General features: G+C 47.0%; 1 protein-coding gene across 9 annotated transcripts in view; it reads right to left on the bottom strand.

Moving 5' to 3' along the window:
* Positions 1–1375: 1375 nt before the first annotated feature.
* Positions 1376–19427, bottom strand: part of GRK3 (G protein-coupled receptor kinase 3) — a 132351-nt gene continuing 114299 nt past the window's right edge. For 3 of the 9 annotated variants that reach the window (XM_025474351.3, XM_049101671.1, XM_035706296.2), the window contains 4 exons: positions 17736–17898; positions 15319–15455; positions 12420–12533; positions 4924–10994 (listed from right to left, as the gene is read on the bottom strand). In XM_025474351.3, the coding sequence (XP_025330136.1) occupies positions 10833–10994; positions 12420–12533; positions 15319–15455; positions 17736–17898 (576 nt within the window). In that variant the 3' untranslated portion in view covers positions 4924–10832. Of the gene's footprint in view, positions 1755–4923; positions 10995–12419; positions 12534–15318; positions 15456–17735; positions 17899–19427 lie in introns of those variants that run through there. The other 6 variants (XR_003146695.3, XR_007406099.1, XM_025474353.3 and 3 more) reach the window with 6 other exon arrangements.

Genomic DNA, 19427 nt, shown 5'->3' with positions numbered 1-19427 from the left:
CATCCATCTCTCACCAGTCTGTGGTCTCCAGCTCATCCCGGTCACCCAGGACCAGGCCAGGCACCGAGCAGGTGCTCGTGGAATCTCTGGTGGACACAGTAGCTGGTGAACAGAAGACGACAGCCCGGAGTGTAGAGGTGGGAGGGATCTCCGTAGAGGGACCCCCGAAGCCCACCCCGTGCCCAGGGTCTGGAGGTGGCGTGTCTACAGAGTTCTGGGTGTCAGGAAGGGCACAGGCTTTGGAGCTGGGCCCCATCCTGATCTTGAAGAAGTGGCTTCACCTCGCTGGGCCTCCGGGTTCCTGTCTATAAAATGGGGATCCTGATGCCACTGACTGTCCCCGTCCCTCGAGGCCCACGGTAGGTGCTCAGTGTTTGTTGAATGACTGAATGACCAAACATAGATCTGTGCAGGCCTTGCCTAGCGCGGCACCTGGTGCCGTCTCTCGGGACGGCCTTGCGGTGTCCTCGGGCCCTGCGGCGGGCTTTGCGGCCTTGCCCAGGACAGGCCCCAGGCGTGCCCACTTCTCTATACTCTTTAATCCCTTCCTCCACCGCCTACCTCAGGAACTGTAGCATCTCAGCCCCCACCTCACGCTCGCCATGCTCAGAGGAGCCGGGCTCGTGGTGCCCTTGCCAGGGCGACAATTCTGCAGCCCAGGCGAGCGGCCCCGGATGCGTACATCCTCCCACGACTGGCCCCAAGGCCCATTCTCCTGGCGACAAGCCCCACTCCGGCCCATCCCTGTTGGCTGCTGGTGCTGGGCTGTGACTCCCTCCCCTCCCTCATCGCCTTCCCGGCGGGGTGGGGTGGGACGTCACCCTAGCTGCAGGCCTGGTGGCCAGGAGTGTGGAGGCGCAGCCCCCGATGGGACCCTGGGGTGCCACTGCACCCGCCTCAGGCCAGCGGGACTGGGGGACGCTGTGTCATCGTAGGAAGGAGTAGAACACGGCTGCCGCCTTGGAGGGGTCAGAGGAAGCTGGAGATCCGAGATTTGCAAGGGCTTCTGCTCGGGTGTCCCCCTCCCGTGTGACAAGGTCTCACTCTTTCCCAAGCAGGGTGTGCCTTGGTAAAGCAGACAGACCTGCCCGGAGCTTAACCACCTTCGGTGCCCATCTGATCTGATGACTCAGCCCTGGGTCTGGTCCCCGTTTTCTTTCCCTCCCACTCGGGATGTGGCCCTCTTTGCAAGCCACCAACGAGGCCCTGACTCACACTGCTTTCTGCTGGCAACTGATTCCTCTGTGCTTCTTACGATCTTTCCCCAAAGTATTCATTAGGCTTAGCGATAGCCACCCAGTCCCACCGTCCAGGGTTCACTCTCTCCCACTTTTCTCAAACGCTTTGCTGCCCTAAAAAAACAAGTAGACGGAAGCATGCTCAAAATGCATATGTTTATTCAGGAACAGCAGAAGGATTGCAGTTCAGGCCAAGCAAACAGTCTCGGGTTGCAGGTGGGGTGGGGGTGGGGTCCAGGGCTTGGGGTAGGTTGTATTTATGGGCAGGAATGTAAAGAAGGGGCTGTTCTGTGAGGGTCTGTTAAAATCAATGACAAACAGACACCAGCTCTGAAAACTCCCCAGACAGACGACACCAATCCAGCCACACAGAGGTCCACTCAGCCTGCTTCGGGAGACCAACAGGACCTGCCTCACCTCCGGTTCACACCTCTGGCAAAGCGTCCCAAGGTGGAAGAGGGGACAACCTCTGACCAACGTCTCATCAGCCAAGGAAAATCCAACACTATTGGTCTTCTGTAAATCAGGCATTTATGGAAAATCAGTCTCTCAGCCTTAAACTTTTATCTTTCCTGGGAGCATGTGCACGAGGCTCCTTTTCTGTGTTCCAGCTCTTAGATTGCAATTTTTTTCCCAGCTCGATAGGATACAGCAGCCAGTGCATCCCTTCCCACTGGGGTGCCACCCCCACTCACCCCTGTTGCAAATTTGAACACTGGAAGGGCCCCTCTCTTTAAACTAGGGGCTTTCTATGTCCCACCTACTACCACCGATTCCCATCTGTGACCATGGCCAACCGGGCAGTGGGTGATGCAGCCCCCACACCCCACTTCAGCTCCTGTTTTCTCCTACCGCACCCGGGATGAACACTGCAGACTGGTTTCCTGGGGGAAGTGGACTCTGAGAATTTAATGAACAGAAGTTCATTAAGGAGTTCTCTTGGGGGATCCCTGGGTGGCGCAGCGGTTTGGCGCCTGCCTTTGGCCCAGGGCGCGATCCTGGAGACCCGGGATCGAATCCCACGTCGGGCTCCCGGTGCATGGAGCCTGCTTCTCCCTCTGCCTGTGTCTCTGCCTCTCTCTCTCTGTGTGACTATCATAAATAAATAAATTAATTAAAAAATATATATCTGCAAATTAAAAAAAAAGGAGTTCTCTTGGTATCTACACCTATGGAAGGATGGAGAAATTGGCATTGGACAGAGGGAAATGTCTAGCTGTACGACGGCCCCCAGTAGCCTCAGGAAACCTCACTGTGACCTGTTGTGTTCCCAAATTGGGACCAAGATGGCCGGGCCTTTGTACTTCTGTGTCAACCAGTCACTGGATGTGGGCACCCTGGGAAGGGCGTGGTGCTCTCTGTAGCTAAGGCCTCCCTGAAGGGGAGATGGCTGAGGGCCGCCTGAGCACAGATAAGAAGTCCTCCACTGAAGGAGGATCCAGACAGCACGTGACACTGTCCACCACAGACTCCCTGGCCAAGGTCATCCATGCCAAGATAGAGGGACTCGTGACCAAATCCAGCACCAGTGCTGCTACCCCTGGACACAACGCTCCCACGCTCACCCCTGCGGTCACTGGCCAAAGCCGTGGGCAAAGTCGATGCTGAGATGAGGGGGAAGTTCACTGGCATGGTGTTTCATGTCCCCACCCCACTGCATCTCTTGGATCTGGCCCGCTGTCTAGAAAAATCTGTCCAATACATTGACATAAAGAAAGAAATGAAGAGGTGTCAGAAGAAGCCCTGGGCCACATGAAGAACCCGTCCCCTTCTTGCATTTTTTTTCCCTAAGATTTATTTATTTGAGAGAGACAGAGAGAGACAGAGGAGAGCGTGTGCACGCGAAGGGGGTAAGGAGTAGAGGGAGAGGGAAAGAATCTCAAGCAGACTCCATGCTCAGTGCGGGGTCCCACGTAGGGCTCAATCCCAGAACCCTGAGATCACGGCCTGAGCTGAAATCAAGAGCCAGACGCTTAACCAAACGAGCCAGCCAAGTGTTTCGCCTCCCGCCGCCCCCTGGAATTTTAACACCAACACCTGCTCCTCCACCTTCAGGGCTGGCATTACCTTCAATACCACTTTGTCAAGCTCATTTCCTGGCAGCACAATGAGTCTGGCCACAACAAACACATGGCAGGGCTCATGGTCCACACAACCACCCAGGAGTTAAGGGCTCTGGCCACTAACCCCGGCAACAACCTCTCACCTTTGTGGATTCTGTGCCCCAACTCTGACCGCAACACACTGAGAATGTCCCATCATTAGCACCAGGGGTCCTCAACTGGTGGCAGTTTTGTTCCCCGCAAGGCATGTGTGGCAACGTCTGGAGGTATTTTGGGTTGTCAAGACTGGCTAGTAGGGGGTATGCACTGGCATCCAGCAAGTAGAGGCTGAGAAGGCTGCTCAACATCCTACAGGGCACAGGATGGCCCCGCTGGCGCCCCAGACATGCTGGGCCGAGAAACACTCTTCTAGACGGTTCCCATCCCAGGTGCCTGAGGAAGGGGAAGGCCTTGGGCTCCTGTCTTCTTGTCCACGTCACGTACATAGGGCCAGAAATGGGAAGGAAGGGCTGGGGAGGAAGGCTGGGAGGGTGAGGTTTAGAGAACCGGGTAGCAGTTATCTGTGAGGCAACGTGGGAGCAACCATGGGACACGGCAGGCACTTCCTTTTTGCTCCCAAGTCCTGCTTAAGCCCCTCACATTTACCTTTAGTTGGAAACCTGGAGATTTTGGCTGGAATGGTCCTTCGGGCTCATCTAACTCAACTTTCACAATTCAGAGGCAAGAAAACGGCAGAGCAAACAAGTTGCCCCAGAGGCCGGCTGGGCGGGGTGCCCAGGGTTGACCCCTTTCCAGGCCCCGAGAGGGGACAGGCCTCCAGTGGCTCTGGGGACTGGCTCTCAGTGAGGTGGCGCATCCGACCAAAGGCTCCACTGCGCCGCCACCCTCTGCCCATGGAGCTGACCACCCACCCCACAGTCGGCCTCCCGTCAACTACTCGGGGAAATGGTTTTCCAGCTGGCAGACGCTAGTACATTCCAGGGAAACCAAAGAGCTACATGAGTCAATCCTGCCTGCCTTCTTTCCTGAGCCAGGGGGACACAGAAGGTGCTTCCAGCTCAAGGACAGGAAATACCCAGCCTACCCTAGACCCGACGGTCCCCAAGCAGGCAGGTCTGCGCAGGCGGCAGGGATCCTGGGGTCACCACCTCCTTGGGTTTCTGGTTTAAACTGACACGCACCGCAGGGTCTCTCAGCTGGTCTCAGAGAGCAGGGATGGAGAGCGAGGGGTTTGCACTTCCCTGAGGGAGTCCAAGGGCACCCTGGGAGCATGCTGGGGGGGGGGGCCCGGTGTAGCCTAGGCTAACTGGGGAGGAGATGGACACCCCCCACCCCAGGAGCTGTCACCGGCTCTTTCCCTACAATATGTCTTGCAGGAGGCACAGGCAGTTGGGCCTCCAAGCCCCCGAAACCGTGAGGTGGGCTGTGCTCTGACAATCCACAAAATCCGAAGGAATGCAGGCTGGCTCTCCCTTCCTCTTTATAAAATCAGTCTCTGCATGGATTGTCCTAAAAACTGGGATTCTTTAAAAGGAGTCACTTCCTGATATCTCAGCAGCTTGATAAAGTGCAGGTTTTCATTGGAGGGGGTGGGGGTGGGGAGGACAGCACACCCAAGTAGGTATCTTTGTACAGAGCCTTTTTATTGAGATTTTATAGAAGCAATTTATCAACAGAAGAAACCAGCCTAGCTGCTCCAAAATAGCCGTGAAAGACGGTGATACCAAATGACAGTACGTGCCCCGCACAGGGTGGGTGACCGCAGGCGCGGAACGGCATCTCCCGAAGGATAGGACTTCCAACGTGCACTAGTTAAGCGTGTACTAGGAGAGGGCTAGAAACTTCCACTGGCACAATCAATGCAAAGAGACACCAAGACAAATGATCATTTTATAGGTACAACATCTAGATTGACAATACCTAATTCACCGGCTTCACCTCGTAGGGCAACGCGCAAGAGAACACGGATTTCTTCCTTAAAGGGTGTGACAGGTTGCCAAGAATATAGTGAATATGTTGCCACATTGATGGCTACCCAGCGAGGAAGACAAGGTGGAGAGAAATGTCAACACGTGAGGAGGAACCCCCTCTCCCAGAGACCGGTCATCCATCCTAGCTCACAGAAATCTTTGAGGGTCCGTCCACTCAAGAATAGGACCTCTGGCCAAGATTTAATCACATACGAGGGCATTAGCCTTTAGGACCCCATTTTCCAAACCATTTTGAGACAGCAAGGGGTGGGGGTGGTTACGTTCAAATGCGCTCCTCCTGGAAGGGGTGTTTTTAATCACGGCTGGCCACTTGTAACAAGTGCTGAGGACCGACCTCCCGTTTAGTACTTGATAAATCAGGTGCAAAGTCGAATCTCCTGGCGATGGCAGGACGGATTCCAGGGATTTGGCACAATCAGAGTAGGAAATGATGCTCTGCAGGCGGTTCTGGGCTCCAGAACGATGCAGAAGGGCCATCTATCTACCTGCCCCGCTGGCTTAGACGATGCTGTGGCTTTAACATTGACATCAAGAGGGAATCTCGCCGAAATGTGTTTGAGATTCTTTGATAATGCAGCCAGTCTAGAAGCAAGCATTTGGGGGTGCCTGTCAACAAGCAGGAGGCCTTCTGAAGAGGTAGATGAAAGCAGTATTTCTCGGCAAGGTGGCTGTCAGATGTTGCCCAGGAAGCGCATACGTCTCAGCACAGACCAGAGGGTGAGCTTTTGTTGCAAACAGTCCATGGCAGTGAGGGGGGATGTTCGCCCCACAATAATGCTGTGCGCATCATTTCCACTTTATGAAACACAGAAAGGGCTGCCGTCTCCTTAAATAACAAACTATACAAATAAAAAGGAGCAGAAAGAAGAAATGTTTCTGATGACAACAAATGTAAGGATTCAATAAATAATATAAAATGCTTTTGTGCTAAAATAGAACTCTGTTTTTTAATATATGTCGTTTAGCAATCTTTATGTTACTCAGAAAAAGCCAAATCTACTGTAATTAGTTAAAACATAGAAAAATACAATTTTACAATAGAACTTAAAAAAATGGCCAGTGTTTAGCTTATAAACCACATATAATATATACATCCTGGGATATAATCAACTGAGACATGGGGAATTAAATTTCAAGTCCTTTTGTAATTATGAGTGCATGGTTAGAAATAGTTCTCCATTCCCTACCCTTACATGAAAGACGTTTTTATATTAGGATGAAATTAAATACGGAAGCAGAGTTACCAGTTTTCAGAGATGGTTTTGAGATTGTGGTGTATAGGAGAGTTTACTATAAGAATGGGAGTTGCTGAAACTTTAAAACACAATTTTTGTTTCTGCAGGTTTTTGATGAAATGCATATACTGTTAACTCATTTTCTGTACGGAGTGCGTGTGTATGTTTAAATACAGGTAATTTAACATTTGGGGTGCTGCATTTACCGATCAGCGCCCCCCGGCCGCGTCAGTGAGTGGCTGGGCATTGGGCAAGGTGGGGAAGGCATCCTTGTCCCTCGGCTATAAAAAAGCAGGTCTATTGGTCTTTGACGCTGAAAGAAATCTAACATTACGACTTGAGGAAATGGTATCATTTCAGAGTTCGGTTTTCATTAATTCACCAAGAAAATAAAAACCTCTTTGAAATGTGGCCTGGGTAAAAAGAAAAAATTGATATTCATATGAATTTATAAGTAATTGATTAATTCAGACATCTGGAGTCAACCTTTCATGGGAGGGAAAATCATGGTAGATCTTTAGGAATAAATGTTTTCAAAATTTAAACTGCTAAAGCTCACTCTACAAGTGGGCATGGCTCAAACAGCAAGCAATGTGCTGTTATTCTGGGGGTCTTCTTGAGGCTCCAGTGGATGAGCGATGAGGTCTGCGACTGGCCTCAGGGCCCCTGGCCCCAGATCCTGTGCCTGGCCCTCCCAGTGGCTGCGAGGCACACACAGACAGGTGTTAGCTCTGGGTGCTGGGTGCCTTCCTGGAGGGTGCTGGAGGGTGTGCAGAGCCCTGATGGAAAGGCGATGGCCTATCCATAAGTTCAGCAACTCTAATTGAAAATAAAGTGACTATATCTCACGGTAATTACTATTCAACTCCCATTGTCAGGAGGAAAAGAATTAGCCAACTTTATTTCCTTGGTGCTTGGTGTACAGGGGATGACTTTTTCACCTGCAAGTTAATGCTTTCCTTCCTTCGCCCCATTTCTACCACTGTTCTTGGCTGGCTGGCACTCGCTCACCCATCCGTACAGCCCATGACTCCCAGACACCACCTGCCACAGACTCCGGTGAAGCCCACCTCCTCTCTGGGCACAAACGAGTTGGTCCTCAGGGGTGGGGAGGAGGTAAGTCATCAGCCATCTCTGAATGACCCAGAAACACTTCCCTGAAAAAAATTACTGAGGGAAAAAAAAAAAATCTATGTATGACTAAGTCCTACAAAGGAAGTCTTCTCTTACATCAGCACATTTCAAAGTACATTTTACAGATTTACATTATGTGAAAAAGGTCCGACTCTGAGAATTTGTTTCTCTTCTTAATATGAAAAACCATTGAAAAGTCAAACACTGTATTGAACTGGCCCAACTACAAATTCCAAGTGAAATTTTTTAAATCATCAGAGAAAAACCACACTTTGATCTTTTTCATGGAGTTAAAACTCACTGTCAATTGGTAAAGGATATTTTATAATGGCCAGTAAGGGCCTTAAAACAATTGTTTCTAGTATCCATATGGCATATTTCAAATCACACATCAGGCTAGATCTTGTGGTTGCATGTTGTGGTGGTGGTGGCCTTTCTTGGGCAGGATGTTTGCTTTCCTTCACCTCTGGCCCTACTTTTTCCACACAAATTTTGAAACTGTAATGTGTGCAGATTGGCCAATCAGAGGCATGAGTGGGGAGACATTTGCATTAGCGGCGAAGCAGCTAATTTCTAGAAGTTTTGCTGAAAAATCATACTTACATGATAGTAGAGGGAAAAACCATGACTCCCAATGCCATGAAGGGACAAATGCACCAGAGAGAATATTTTAACTTAAAAAAATAACCTTGGAGTCACTAAAGTTTTTAATTTCTTCCATCTATGTTGGATAGCAGCTCAAAGCCATCTTAGAGTCTTTAGACTTTGCTTTGTTAATTCCCTTGATTTATGGAATCAAGACATTATAGCTTTACAAAAATAGTATCAAGTTTATCTTCTTTGAATGAGAAAGTGTGTGCTGAATTTTGTCCTTTTTAATGTTCTAAACGTAGGGAGGGTCAAACATCTAAGAATGATGTAATGCTCTTAAAACTCTCTGAAATAGCCAAGTATACCAAGATCTCTACACCAGTGGCCTTCGCTGGCCATGCAGGCACAACGTGCTGGCACAGAAGGGTCCCAGAAGCACCTTCCGTCTGGCAGCAGAGACGCTGGCCCTGTCAGAATGGCTGCGGGGACAAGTGTAGGCAGAAGCCCGGGCACACAAGACGCCAACACTGGAAATTAGGTTTGAGGCAAAAGTGCTCTCAGGATATTTCCCAATTTATGTTTCCTTTCTAAAAGACAGATCAACCTCATGTTCCACTCCAGAGCAAAAATGCTATCTTTCAAAGAGCTACAGGTTGGCCTGGCTAATGTCCTAGGTGTGAAATGGCAGACGCTAAGCCCAGATCCTGAAGGAATCTGTGCCCTTCTTGACAGGACAGCCTCGAATGTCCCGCAGAAGCTTGGGACACAGCAATTTCTAACCTGCAAATGCTGAGCGATGGGAGCTGGCAGTGGAGGGGGTGACAGCAGTGACAAATGTCATTAACCACAGCCGCAAGGTGCTTGCCCTTTATGAGGAACAGCTATTTTTCTGTTGCTAGTGGTTTTTTGGTTTTGGTTTTTTAAAAAGCAGAATGTGAACACTGTTCTTCCCTTTTAAACCAGGGGGATGCATGTAAAGAGTGCATCTGTCCTCCTCTACTGGAAATAGCAGAGTAGAACCGTGGATGTTAATTTAAACCTCAACTAGCAGTTGAGATGGAGAGTCGACCTCCAGATTTCTTTTCCAAAGTGACTCTTATGAAATATAAAAACTTTCAGTAATTATCTTCCAAACTCTCAAAATATAATTTCATTAAGAAGTCCTCACTTTCTCAAAGAACACAGTGCACAGAGATTTGGAGCCACTAAAAATATCGAGGGCAGTATGCAGATAATGATGATGTTAAGTTGTTTATATTGTTAGTAGTTGACTTAGAAACATACAACAAGATTGCACTAAGAATAAGACAAATATGTGGACTTTAAAAATTATTGTTATTGTTTCTAGTCTGATGACAGAGAGACTTCACTGGGAAACACACTGGTTCTTACAGCCCGGCATTTATTGGGGGCGAGAAAAGGGCGCAGAACGCATTGTGGGAGAACAGACTGTGAAGAGGAGAGAAGATGCCCCAGGGATCAGGCGACCGGCCTTCCCGTTCCACTGCTGTCACGCTGTGGGACGACCCACCCGGGGCCAAGGACCACTCACTAAGGACCGGTGGAGGATAACATGAAGGTCAACATACACGGTTAACTCATTTCAACACATTCATTCTTCAGCATTCTTTTGTCAATAAAATTCATTTTAAATTATACTACAACGTGAAACAGAGCAATTCTTTCCTTCCTTTATGCATCCATTATGGATATGTGTCCCAAGGGCAGGCAGAAGGAACCAGAACGACTGTATCCTAAAACTGCTTATTGTCAGGGCCCAGGACAGACTCACCCCCAAGTGTCTGTGCACACCCAGACATGTGAAAGTGCAATTTGTTTATTTGACGATTTCTGAAAATCACTGTTGCCATGAAAGTTAAAACCCCACTGCCTGTCCTTTGGAATCCCTGTAAAGCCTTCCAACGACCCACTGCTGAACGCCTTCGGTGACGGATGACTCCCCACCTCTGCTCCCTGTCAGAGGCGGGCAGGTACCTGGATGCTGCCGCTCACACAGTGGGGGCCCACGTGCAACTGTCTCAGAAAGTATCTTCAGCTCACAGGCCAGGGCCTTAGGAAGTCGATGCTGAAGCGCATGGCTGACCTCTCATCTGGTGGTGTTGGAGTGGACACGTGCGAGCCCCATAGGTGCCACAGGGCAGTGCTCGGGCTGTCCAGCCTCAATGCCATCAGGGGCTGCACTCCCACTTGGCAAGTCTAAGATAGGTTTGATATCAGACATACAAACTGAAGTGATAAGCAGGGATCATTTCAAGTTTGGAGGTTCATGTCCACCCAAACAGGTGGGGAACAAAGGGAAAGAACTTTTGTTTGTTTCTTCAGTAGTTTCAAGCGGAGACAGATGTGATGCGCAGGAGGCACTGGAGGCTGAGAGGCCAGTCCCGGACCCTGAGCACAGTCACAGCTCCTATTAGGAGCACCTCGGTGTCCTGGGTCCTCCCCACCGTGGAAGGGCCCCAGGAACAAGTGGACAGAACCTCTGACCCTCAGACTTCTCCAAAAGGCTCCATGTCAAGGGCTGAAAGGCCCAATCTCCCCAGCACCCTCCTGTCCCGGGTGTCAGAGGCCGTTGCTGCTCCTGTGACAGAGAGGAGGCTTGGACAGCTCCACCACGCTGGACCGAGACTTGTTGAGGAACTTGGGCGCGCGGCGCAGCAGCCGCTGGGCCTCCGTAAAGGTCTCGGTCAGCTCCTTCTTCCACTGCACGAGCTCAGGGTCGCTCTACACGGACACACAGAGGGACAAGTGGCAATGGGCATGACTGGCTCACCTCTGGCAAGGAGCACACCACCCAGATCTCTGGCCCACGGCGCCAACACTGGAAATTAGGTTTGAGGCAAAAGTGCTCAACTTCTGAGCACTGTGGGCCATGTGGGGGCTTCCTCCAGGGCCCCCTGCAGGGAGCAGGACAGCTGGCAAGCCCCGCGGGGATCCCTTGCCCCCACCCTGAGAGGCACTATCTGTGATCCATTCAGAGATTGCCTCTGATTTCTGATCCCTAAAACAACTCAAGTCTATACGGTAATGTCTAAGGAGAAATTCTGACTAGTGAACAAGCACCTTCACATGTACAATGTAGTGGTGAAGCTACTGACACACATTCTGGGTATCTCCAACTCATTTCTCTCTCTAAATATGCTCTTGTGCACACACACACACACACACACACACCCATACACACCCATATACCCCCCAAACTGCCTCCATCTAATTGTACACATGCACCCTACAACCACCCACACAGGCACTTGTGCATACACATACCGCACACACCTCAACACTCTCCCCACCTACATGCATACACATGTACCCTACAACCACCCACATATATACATGTGTGCATATACACACCCATGCATACCCACACCCCACACACACCCCCAAGACTCCCTCCACTTCCATGTACACTCACACACCCTACACTGACCCACCTCTATACACAGTACCCTACAACCACCTACATGCACTTACGTGCACACATACCCCATGTATACCCCCCACATGTACACACTCCCCCATGCACACGCACTCACACCCACTACAATGCACCCCCCCTGCAACCCACACCCCCACATGTACACACACACACACCCATGCACACCCACCCACACCTACTACACACGCACCCTCCATGCACACCCCCCACATGCACACACACACACACACACACACACACGTCCCCCCTATACACACCCACATCCTACACTCTCTGCCCTCACACACCACAGTACCCCAAAGGAATTAAATTTGGGTACAATAGAACTTTGGAGAGAGGAAGATGGCATTTTCCCTGAGAGAAGTCACTGGTATCTTGTGTCTCTTTAAACATCCAAGCCTCAAACACCAACATACTGAAAGATAGGAATTGGGAGACGAGCTAACAAACAGGCCCATGCCACACACCAGACAGAGCTTCCAGACAGGGCTCAGATTATTCCACATACTTCCTCTCGTGCCATTTTCTGCCATTCACTTCTGTAAGTGACCCATAATCTGCTGAGCACCTTGTACCCTGGGGCTTCCCTGCTAAGTCATAAAGCAGGGATTCAAGCTCTCCATACCTGGGGGGCCATCCCCACTGGGTAGGCATACAGTTGCTCTAACTTTTACTTGGGGGAAGATTTTTTTAAAAACTGAAAAACTCACCTCACATTGTAAGACAAATTGCTTCCCTCCTTTTATCCTCAACAAAATACACTTTTTGTCTTTAATCTGAGTTTCCTCCACAGACAGAATTTGTTCCATCGTCAGTAAATTTTGCTAGTCATAAAAATAAAAAAATAAGTTATTTCACATTATTTCCTTTCTTTTTTTTTTTTTTTTTTTTTTTTTTTATGATAGTCACAGAGAGAGAGAGAGAGAGAGAGGCAGAGACACAGGCAGAGGGAGAAGCAGGCTCCATGCACCGGGAGCCCGACGTGGGATTCGATCCTGGGTCTCCAGGATCATGCCCTGGGCCAAAGGCAGGCGCCAAACCGCTGCGCCACCCAGGGATCCCCATTATTTCCTTTCTTAAGTTAAACTAATAAATAATACAGAAAACTATCAGCTTGGAAAAAGTAAAAAGAAAAAATCAGCCTTTTCCTCTCTTTGATGATATTCTAGAAGTGAGAGGGAATGGCTACGAAGGGACATGCACAAAATTCAAATTATGGCATCTCGAAGGAAATGGCAAAGAACGGAATGTCTCTGTACAACAACAGCACAGCTGTTCCCTTGGCAACAGAACTGATATCTGAATGGCTGTGACTTGCATGTGTCCTTTCTGTGTTGCACACTCGTCTGAATTCTATGGACCAAGTTGTGAGGAAACAAAACAAAGTGCTGTATGACTTATATATGTGAACGGGGTATGGCTAAATTTCTGGCGTGGCAGCTCAGGAAAGGTCTGGCAATGTTGGCTTGTGAGCTAATGATATTTTGAAAAGATCAACAGGATATTATAAACCCTTAAAAGATGGTCACGCTAGGTCTATAACATGAATGCTTGAGGTGAATGCTATAGTGTCATGAGGACCTTGCCATTTTATGTTTTTTTGATAAATACTCCAGGACTCCTAAATGAAGAACAACACTGTCATAAATGCTCACGTTTTCTGTTTCCTGACTGATACCTACTAATCCATCCATCCATATACACTAGGTAGCTCTCACACAGAACACTGAATGCTGACTGTTCAAACCAAGCTAACCGATCATACCTGATGTCTAAAAAAAAAAAGGGAAGATTTCCTAAGTTTTCACATATCCTGAAAAGTGAAGTAATTTCCTTTCAATGTGCACCAGGGTGACTGTCTAGTAGACAGCAGAGTACAGCTGGCCCTGGAAAAACATGTGTTTGAACTGTGTGGGTCCCCTTCTACAGGGACTTTTTTTCCCCATAAAGACAGTACGCTTCCATACAGTTCCATTCTGTAAATGTATTTTCTTTTCTTTGTGATTTTTTTTAATAATACTCTTTTCTCTAGCTTATTCTATGGTAAGAATATAGTATATAAGTCATGTAACATGCAAATTATGTGTTAACGTGCTGCTTATGTTATCAGTCAGCCTTCTGGTCAACAGCAGGCTATCAAGTAGTTAAGGTTTTGGGAGAGTCAAAAGTTACACATGTGTTTTTGACTGTGTGAGGGGCCAAGACCCTTGACCCCCGTGTTATTTAAGGATCAACTGTAAATGTGTAATATGCCCAGGGCCACTTATTATCAGGAAATACATTATATAATAATAATACATATGAATTATAATTTGGGTGCTGAGTTTATACATTTGTAAAATACGATCTATATTATATAATATTATGTATTATATAATACTTACCAGCACCTGAGTTACAACTCAAGAGCCCCCCTCAAAGAAACTTATTAATAGCAATTCACAGCCTAGATGTATTAGTTTGAGAAAGTGACTTCTATGGCACTAATAATGGTGAGAAGTCTTGTTTATCTGAAAGGAATGTGCCGTGCAGTAGCAATCACTCATAATTAAATATCAGCTTTACCAATGGGGATTTATTATTTTTATTTATTTATTTGAGAAAGAAAGAGAGCATGTGGTTGGAGGAAAAAGCAGAGGGGATAGGAGAGGGACAAGCCGACTCTGCAGAGCATGGAGGCCAAAGCGAGGCTCAATTTCAGGAGCCCTGAGATCATGACCTGAGCCAAAACCAAGACTCAGATGCTTAACCAACTGAGCCACCCAAGGTGCCTCTTTACCAATGAGGATTTAAAAACACATTCTAAAGTCAGAAAAAACAAGATTAGAGCTTACTACTTTCTACATTTCTCACCACCCAACAACTGACAGGCAATATTCTGACAAATCCAAGACTTGACTGTGTTTTGACATTTGGAACCACCATCGCCCTGCTTCCTTGGCCCCAGATGACCAGCCATTCCCTCCCCAAGAACAGAAGCATACCTTTTTCTTGGTTTGCTACCTCTAGATAAGCCCCCCGCTCCTCACACAGTAGACGCTTAATAAATGCCGCCTGTCTTGTGTAAAGGACCTGAGGGGGAAGAGGTATCTTCCTGCCTATGGTATGGAAGTCACACTTTTCCAACAAAGCAGAGACCAAAGAAGTGTGGCTTGGCAACCTCACCTCTGTGCCCAGAGTCATGGCTTACATCACTTAGTTGATTTGAGCCTGACGAGGGGAGGCCACATGAGGGAAGACTGAGCACAGGTGGACCTACAACCACCTAGCCATATTGTAGATGTCAGATCTTCTCTGAGCTCTGGATTGAAGCACCTCTGTCTGACTCCAAAGTCCTGGATTTTTTTCCCCCTCTTTTGATCTCCTTGACTTTCTCTGGACTTCTTCAAACCTGTTTTGACCTCACATCCTATTCTGAGATGTTACAGAATCCTTCCTTGGCTCTACGTTTAAAAGTTGAAGTTTGGATACCAAAATCTCATATGCACAAGTTAAAATAGATACCCACAGCTTAGCGGGATACTTTAGAGGCCATGCCTGCAATCTGAAAGAGCCATGTGACATCGAGTATGCTGGAAGTCCATGCTGGTAAGGCCATTTTCAACTTACCCGGGACTCTCCCTCTCCTCTCCATTCAAGTCTGTTTGGAAAGAGGTAAAAATACCGACGCTGCCACTGAGTCAGAAATGGGTTCCCTAGCTTCAGCATGTACCCGTGCATGATACAGTCCTTTCCCAGAGCGTAATCTGAGGAATATAATATAACCACGAATTAAGTGGGCTCGGACACAGGTTGTCTACATTATTCTCTGGAACAAACAAGAAAGAATTACACACTCTTTGGAATCATCAAGTTTTTATGAACGGAACACGTCACGCAAACCACTATTTCTGTTTTGAGACACAGGTGACCTGGGGATCGGAAGAGGTCTCTTCGGCTCTGCTAACATACTGAATGGCTGTTTCTCAACATTCTGATACATTTGTGATGGTCCCTTAACACACATAGAGAGCAGAGCTTTGTTCCCAAACTATTTTTTCAGTATGTGTAATAACAGGAATTGGAGAGTAGAGAGAAATCTCGTTCAAACAATGCTCAATGTATCCGTGTCTTTATGTGGGACTGGGGTTCTCCTCTCAATCCTATAAATAATAGTAAGGGGCTTATCAAGCAGCCAAGGTAACACAAGGCTCAAAACTGTTTATTCCTTCAGTTATAGTTATGCCTCAAATATATGGTTAGGTAGATAGACCGAGCTAATTTGCACTCATGTTGAGTCCTGATCATATTGTTAAAGTGAAGTGCTATCTCTCCTTTTTCTCTTTTTAAAGGTAATTTGAAGTGGCTGGCTTTGTTTTCTTTAAAGGCTTTGGATATCATGCTAAAATCATTCATTCACTCCTTCCCTCATTCAGCTATTAAGGGAATGTCTATTGCTGGACATGTTCTGGGCACTCTGGATTCATCAGTGCTATATGACCAGAGACAGAACTCCTGCCCTCAGAAAGCTAACGTTCTATTAGGAGACCCAGACGATAAATAGATCAGCAATACCTACACTGTGCCACATACAGGAGGGCAAAGAACCAAGGAGAGGGGGGACGAGGTGATCAGGTAGGCTCCTTGGAGTTGTCATTTTAATGGGAAAGTGTTTGCATGGCTAAAGAATATGGAAGACAGATGCCTTGCAGGTTTGCTTCAGAGACCTAAGCTTAGGCTGTACTGTTCTATAAGATGACTCCTGAGATCTTCAACCAACATCCACAGATGCCCAAATCAATCACTTGTATATGAAGATAAATTCATTAATTTGCTAGGTGCTCTAATTGAGGCGCTAATTAAAAGGATAACCTCAACAAGGTCATTAAGGTATACCTATTTTTTTCTGGGTCCAATTTGTCAAGATTCTAGTGACATCATGGCCCTCCCCAGAGCAAATTACTACTGAGGTAATTTCCCATAAAATTTGCTATGGTCAACAGTCCAGAGTGATATCAATGGACGTGCTCTCTAAGGAACAGCTTAGAAATGAAGCTCCTCTCCCTGCTGAGTGGAGGTGAGCACAATTATGGGGCCGTGCCGCTCCCTTGGGGTACTCAGGCAGCTTTTATATAAGGAAGAATCCATTTGAGCTCAGGCACACGTTTCTGAGCAGGTGAAAAATGCTACCAGGAACTGATCAACATGACCAATGAGCCTGCATCAAACTGCCCCCATTCAAGCAACTTATTAACATAATGAATTTGTTTCTGGACAGTCTCTCTTATTATATAACGCTAACCTCAAAAAGTCTTTGCCTAGAAGTAAAGCAAATGACATCATGGTCATTAACCACAATACATTTAAATATCCCAGATTCATAAAATCTTACAAAAATTGAGAGCGACAACATCTGGTGAATCAAGCATGGCGGACTAGTTTAATACTTGATGTTATGTACTCCGCTTTGGAAATCCCAACAGGGCACTCAAATATCGTAAATAAAAATGCAGCTTCGCAATTCTTTAATGCTGGTTGTAAAATAAATGTAATTATATTGATTTATAGCTCTTGACAAGGGACATGCATGCTGAGTCCCTCCCCAAAGCCATTTATGACATGCTTCGCTGGTCCCAGTGAAAAATGAAAATGCAGGCCCCCTTTCAAAAATGATTAAGAACATCAAGACAGTAACAGCAGAGCGTTCAAGCCAGTGCAGTATCCCAGGAGGTGGCCCAGGTCACACGTCCACGAAGCCAGGCCTACTCCTGGCACTGTAATATTCAGTCCTCACTGGCCAAAAAACTCTAAATGCTCCATGATCGGAGGACACACTGACACGTTACTGCTGACCACCTTCATTTATATGTTGACTGAGGACTTTGAAATATTACACTGAGCTTTTCTAAGCCACACAAAACTATTTATGGTGTTCCCCCTGCCACCCCTGGAAAGTACTTTATGACCCATATACTTTCTCAGCTTTGCAAGAATTTTTTAAAAATTCATCGCACTGAAAATATTTTGAGACATGCTGGCTATTTTACCTTCTTCGTGTCCAAGTTGCTTATTTTTAGCTCTCTTTCTGGCCTCGATTTTATCCGTGTCTGCATTTACGGCTTCATAAACTGTTTCTGCTACTTCCTGCTGCCAGCGCTCGGAGATCACCAAGGGGAAATTCTTGTAGAGATCTTGGTCGCAATCAAGAAGCTTATTATTTTAAGAGATCAAGATAGTTATGATTTAACATACTTAGCAAGGCCACAGATTCAGAAGTATCCTAACTGTACATGGGAAGATCACCGGACCACAGTACAAAATCCTTTAGAGACAGCTCATTAGTTGTTTTAAGTGTCTGTTAATGATATTAAGCAACCCAGACCCACCATTGTTCTCACTGTTCTTACCTTCAGCCCGGGGGCTGCTAAGATTCAGCCGTTCCCTTACACCATCTTCATTACATTTTTGCCAAAGAAAAACTAATATGTACAGGGTTTTATTTAAAGTACGAAAAGATCCAACAACAAAACAGAATCTCAATGATGGCGAGGTAATTCTATTTGCAAAAGTAGGAAGTTAAAGTGCTGTAGTTTTAGAAACAATTAAAAGGGAAAAGGTAGGTGGGAGGGGGTGGTTTCTAAACACCCTCAATTCATCTGAAAAGTGAGATGAGCAGAGGGGAGAGGAAGCTGAATTTTCCATTCATTCCACAAACCTTCCAACTTTTCACAAACCTAGTGTAACAACTCCATCAAGTAAGTGTGTAAGCATGGAGCTCGGGAGGCATGTGGAGTTCACTGGGAGTTAAGGCAACTTTGCCTTTAAGAGGCACTGGAATAAAAATTACACTTAATGATAGCATTTTTCCTCCAAACTATTACTCAAAAGTCTTCATTCTTCCCCCTGAGCTTAGAGGCCACACTCCGAAAATAAGCAAAGAAAATGATTTTATGCCTCTGAGCTACAGTTCCGTGGCAGAAAGGTTAGTGATCTGACTGAAAGAAAGGAACACATTTGTCAATCAAAAGCACAGATCTCTTTATAAACTTGATTTACTTGCTACTTTGCCTGAGAAAGAAGTACTGGATAGATTATCGTTAATAGGCAAGTTATTTACAAGAAAAAGAGCTTGAAGAGGCACTTGCCCCCAAGACTTTAGCAAATCAATGAAACACAGAGGGTTCTCCGGCTGCCCTTAGGGTCCTCTTACAAGCATATGTTGATTTTAGGGTCCTTTGGTTCACAGAACCTTCCTTTCCTTTTCCATTTCCAGGCTGAGGCCAGAGCTGAAATCCTCAGTGGCTCAGAGCATGAATGCTGGAGGCGTGTGCCCACTCACGAGAGAGAGAGAGAGAGAGAGAGAGAGAGAGAGAGAGAGAGAGAGATGAGGTGCTAGTGCACCAGGGTGGAGGGACACCCTGTGATCAGGGCCACAGGAACGGATTCTGAAAGCATCTGCCAAAAGTAAAAACACACTCCTTTCCAAAGTAGTTGCTCAGAAAGGGCCAAGTCTGCTTTGTATACAAACTTCTGCTTCCTAGAATTTCAGGGAGCCTTGACTTTCAGGACTCAGCATAAATTGTTAAAAATGAATAAAGCAAAGAAGAAAATGTATACTTATCTTGTTTCTGTTCCTGTTTTTTAAAGAAGAGTATATTATTGGCTGCTTTTTTAAAGATAAAGAATTGGTTTCTTAAGACCCAGACCCTCTAACTGGACCAGGCTGTCCCAGGCTCATT

This window comes from Canis lupus, chromosome 26 (assembly GCF_003254725.2).
Source record: "Canis lupus dingo isolate Sandy chromosome 26, ASM325472v2, whole genome shotgun sequence".
NCBI lineage: Eukaryota > Metazoa > Chordata > Mammalia > Carnivora > Canidae > Canis > Canis lupus.
The sequence above is the reverse complement of the archived record's forward strand: the minus strand, read 5'-3'. Positions and strand labels throughout refer to the sequence as shown.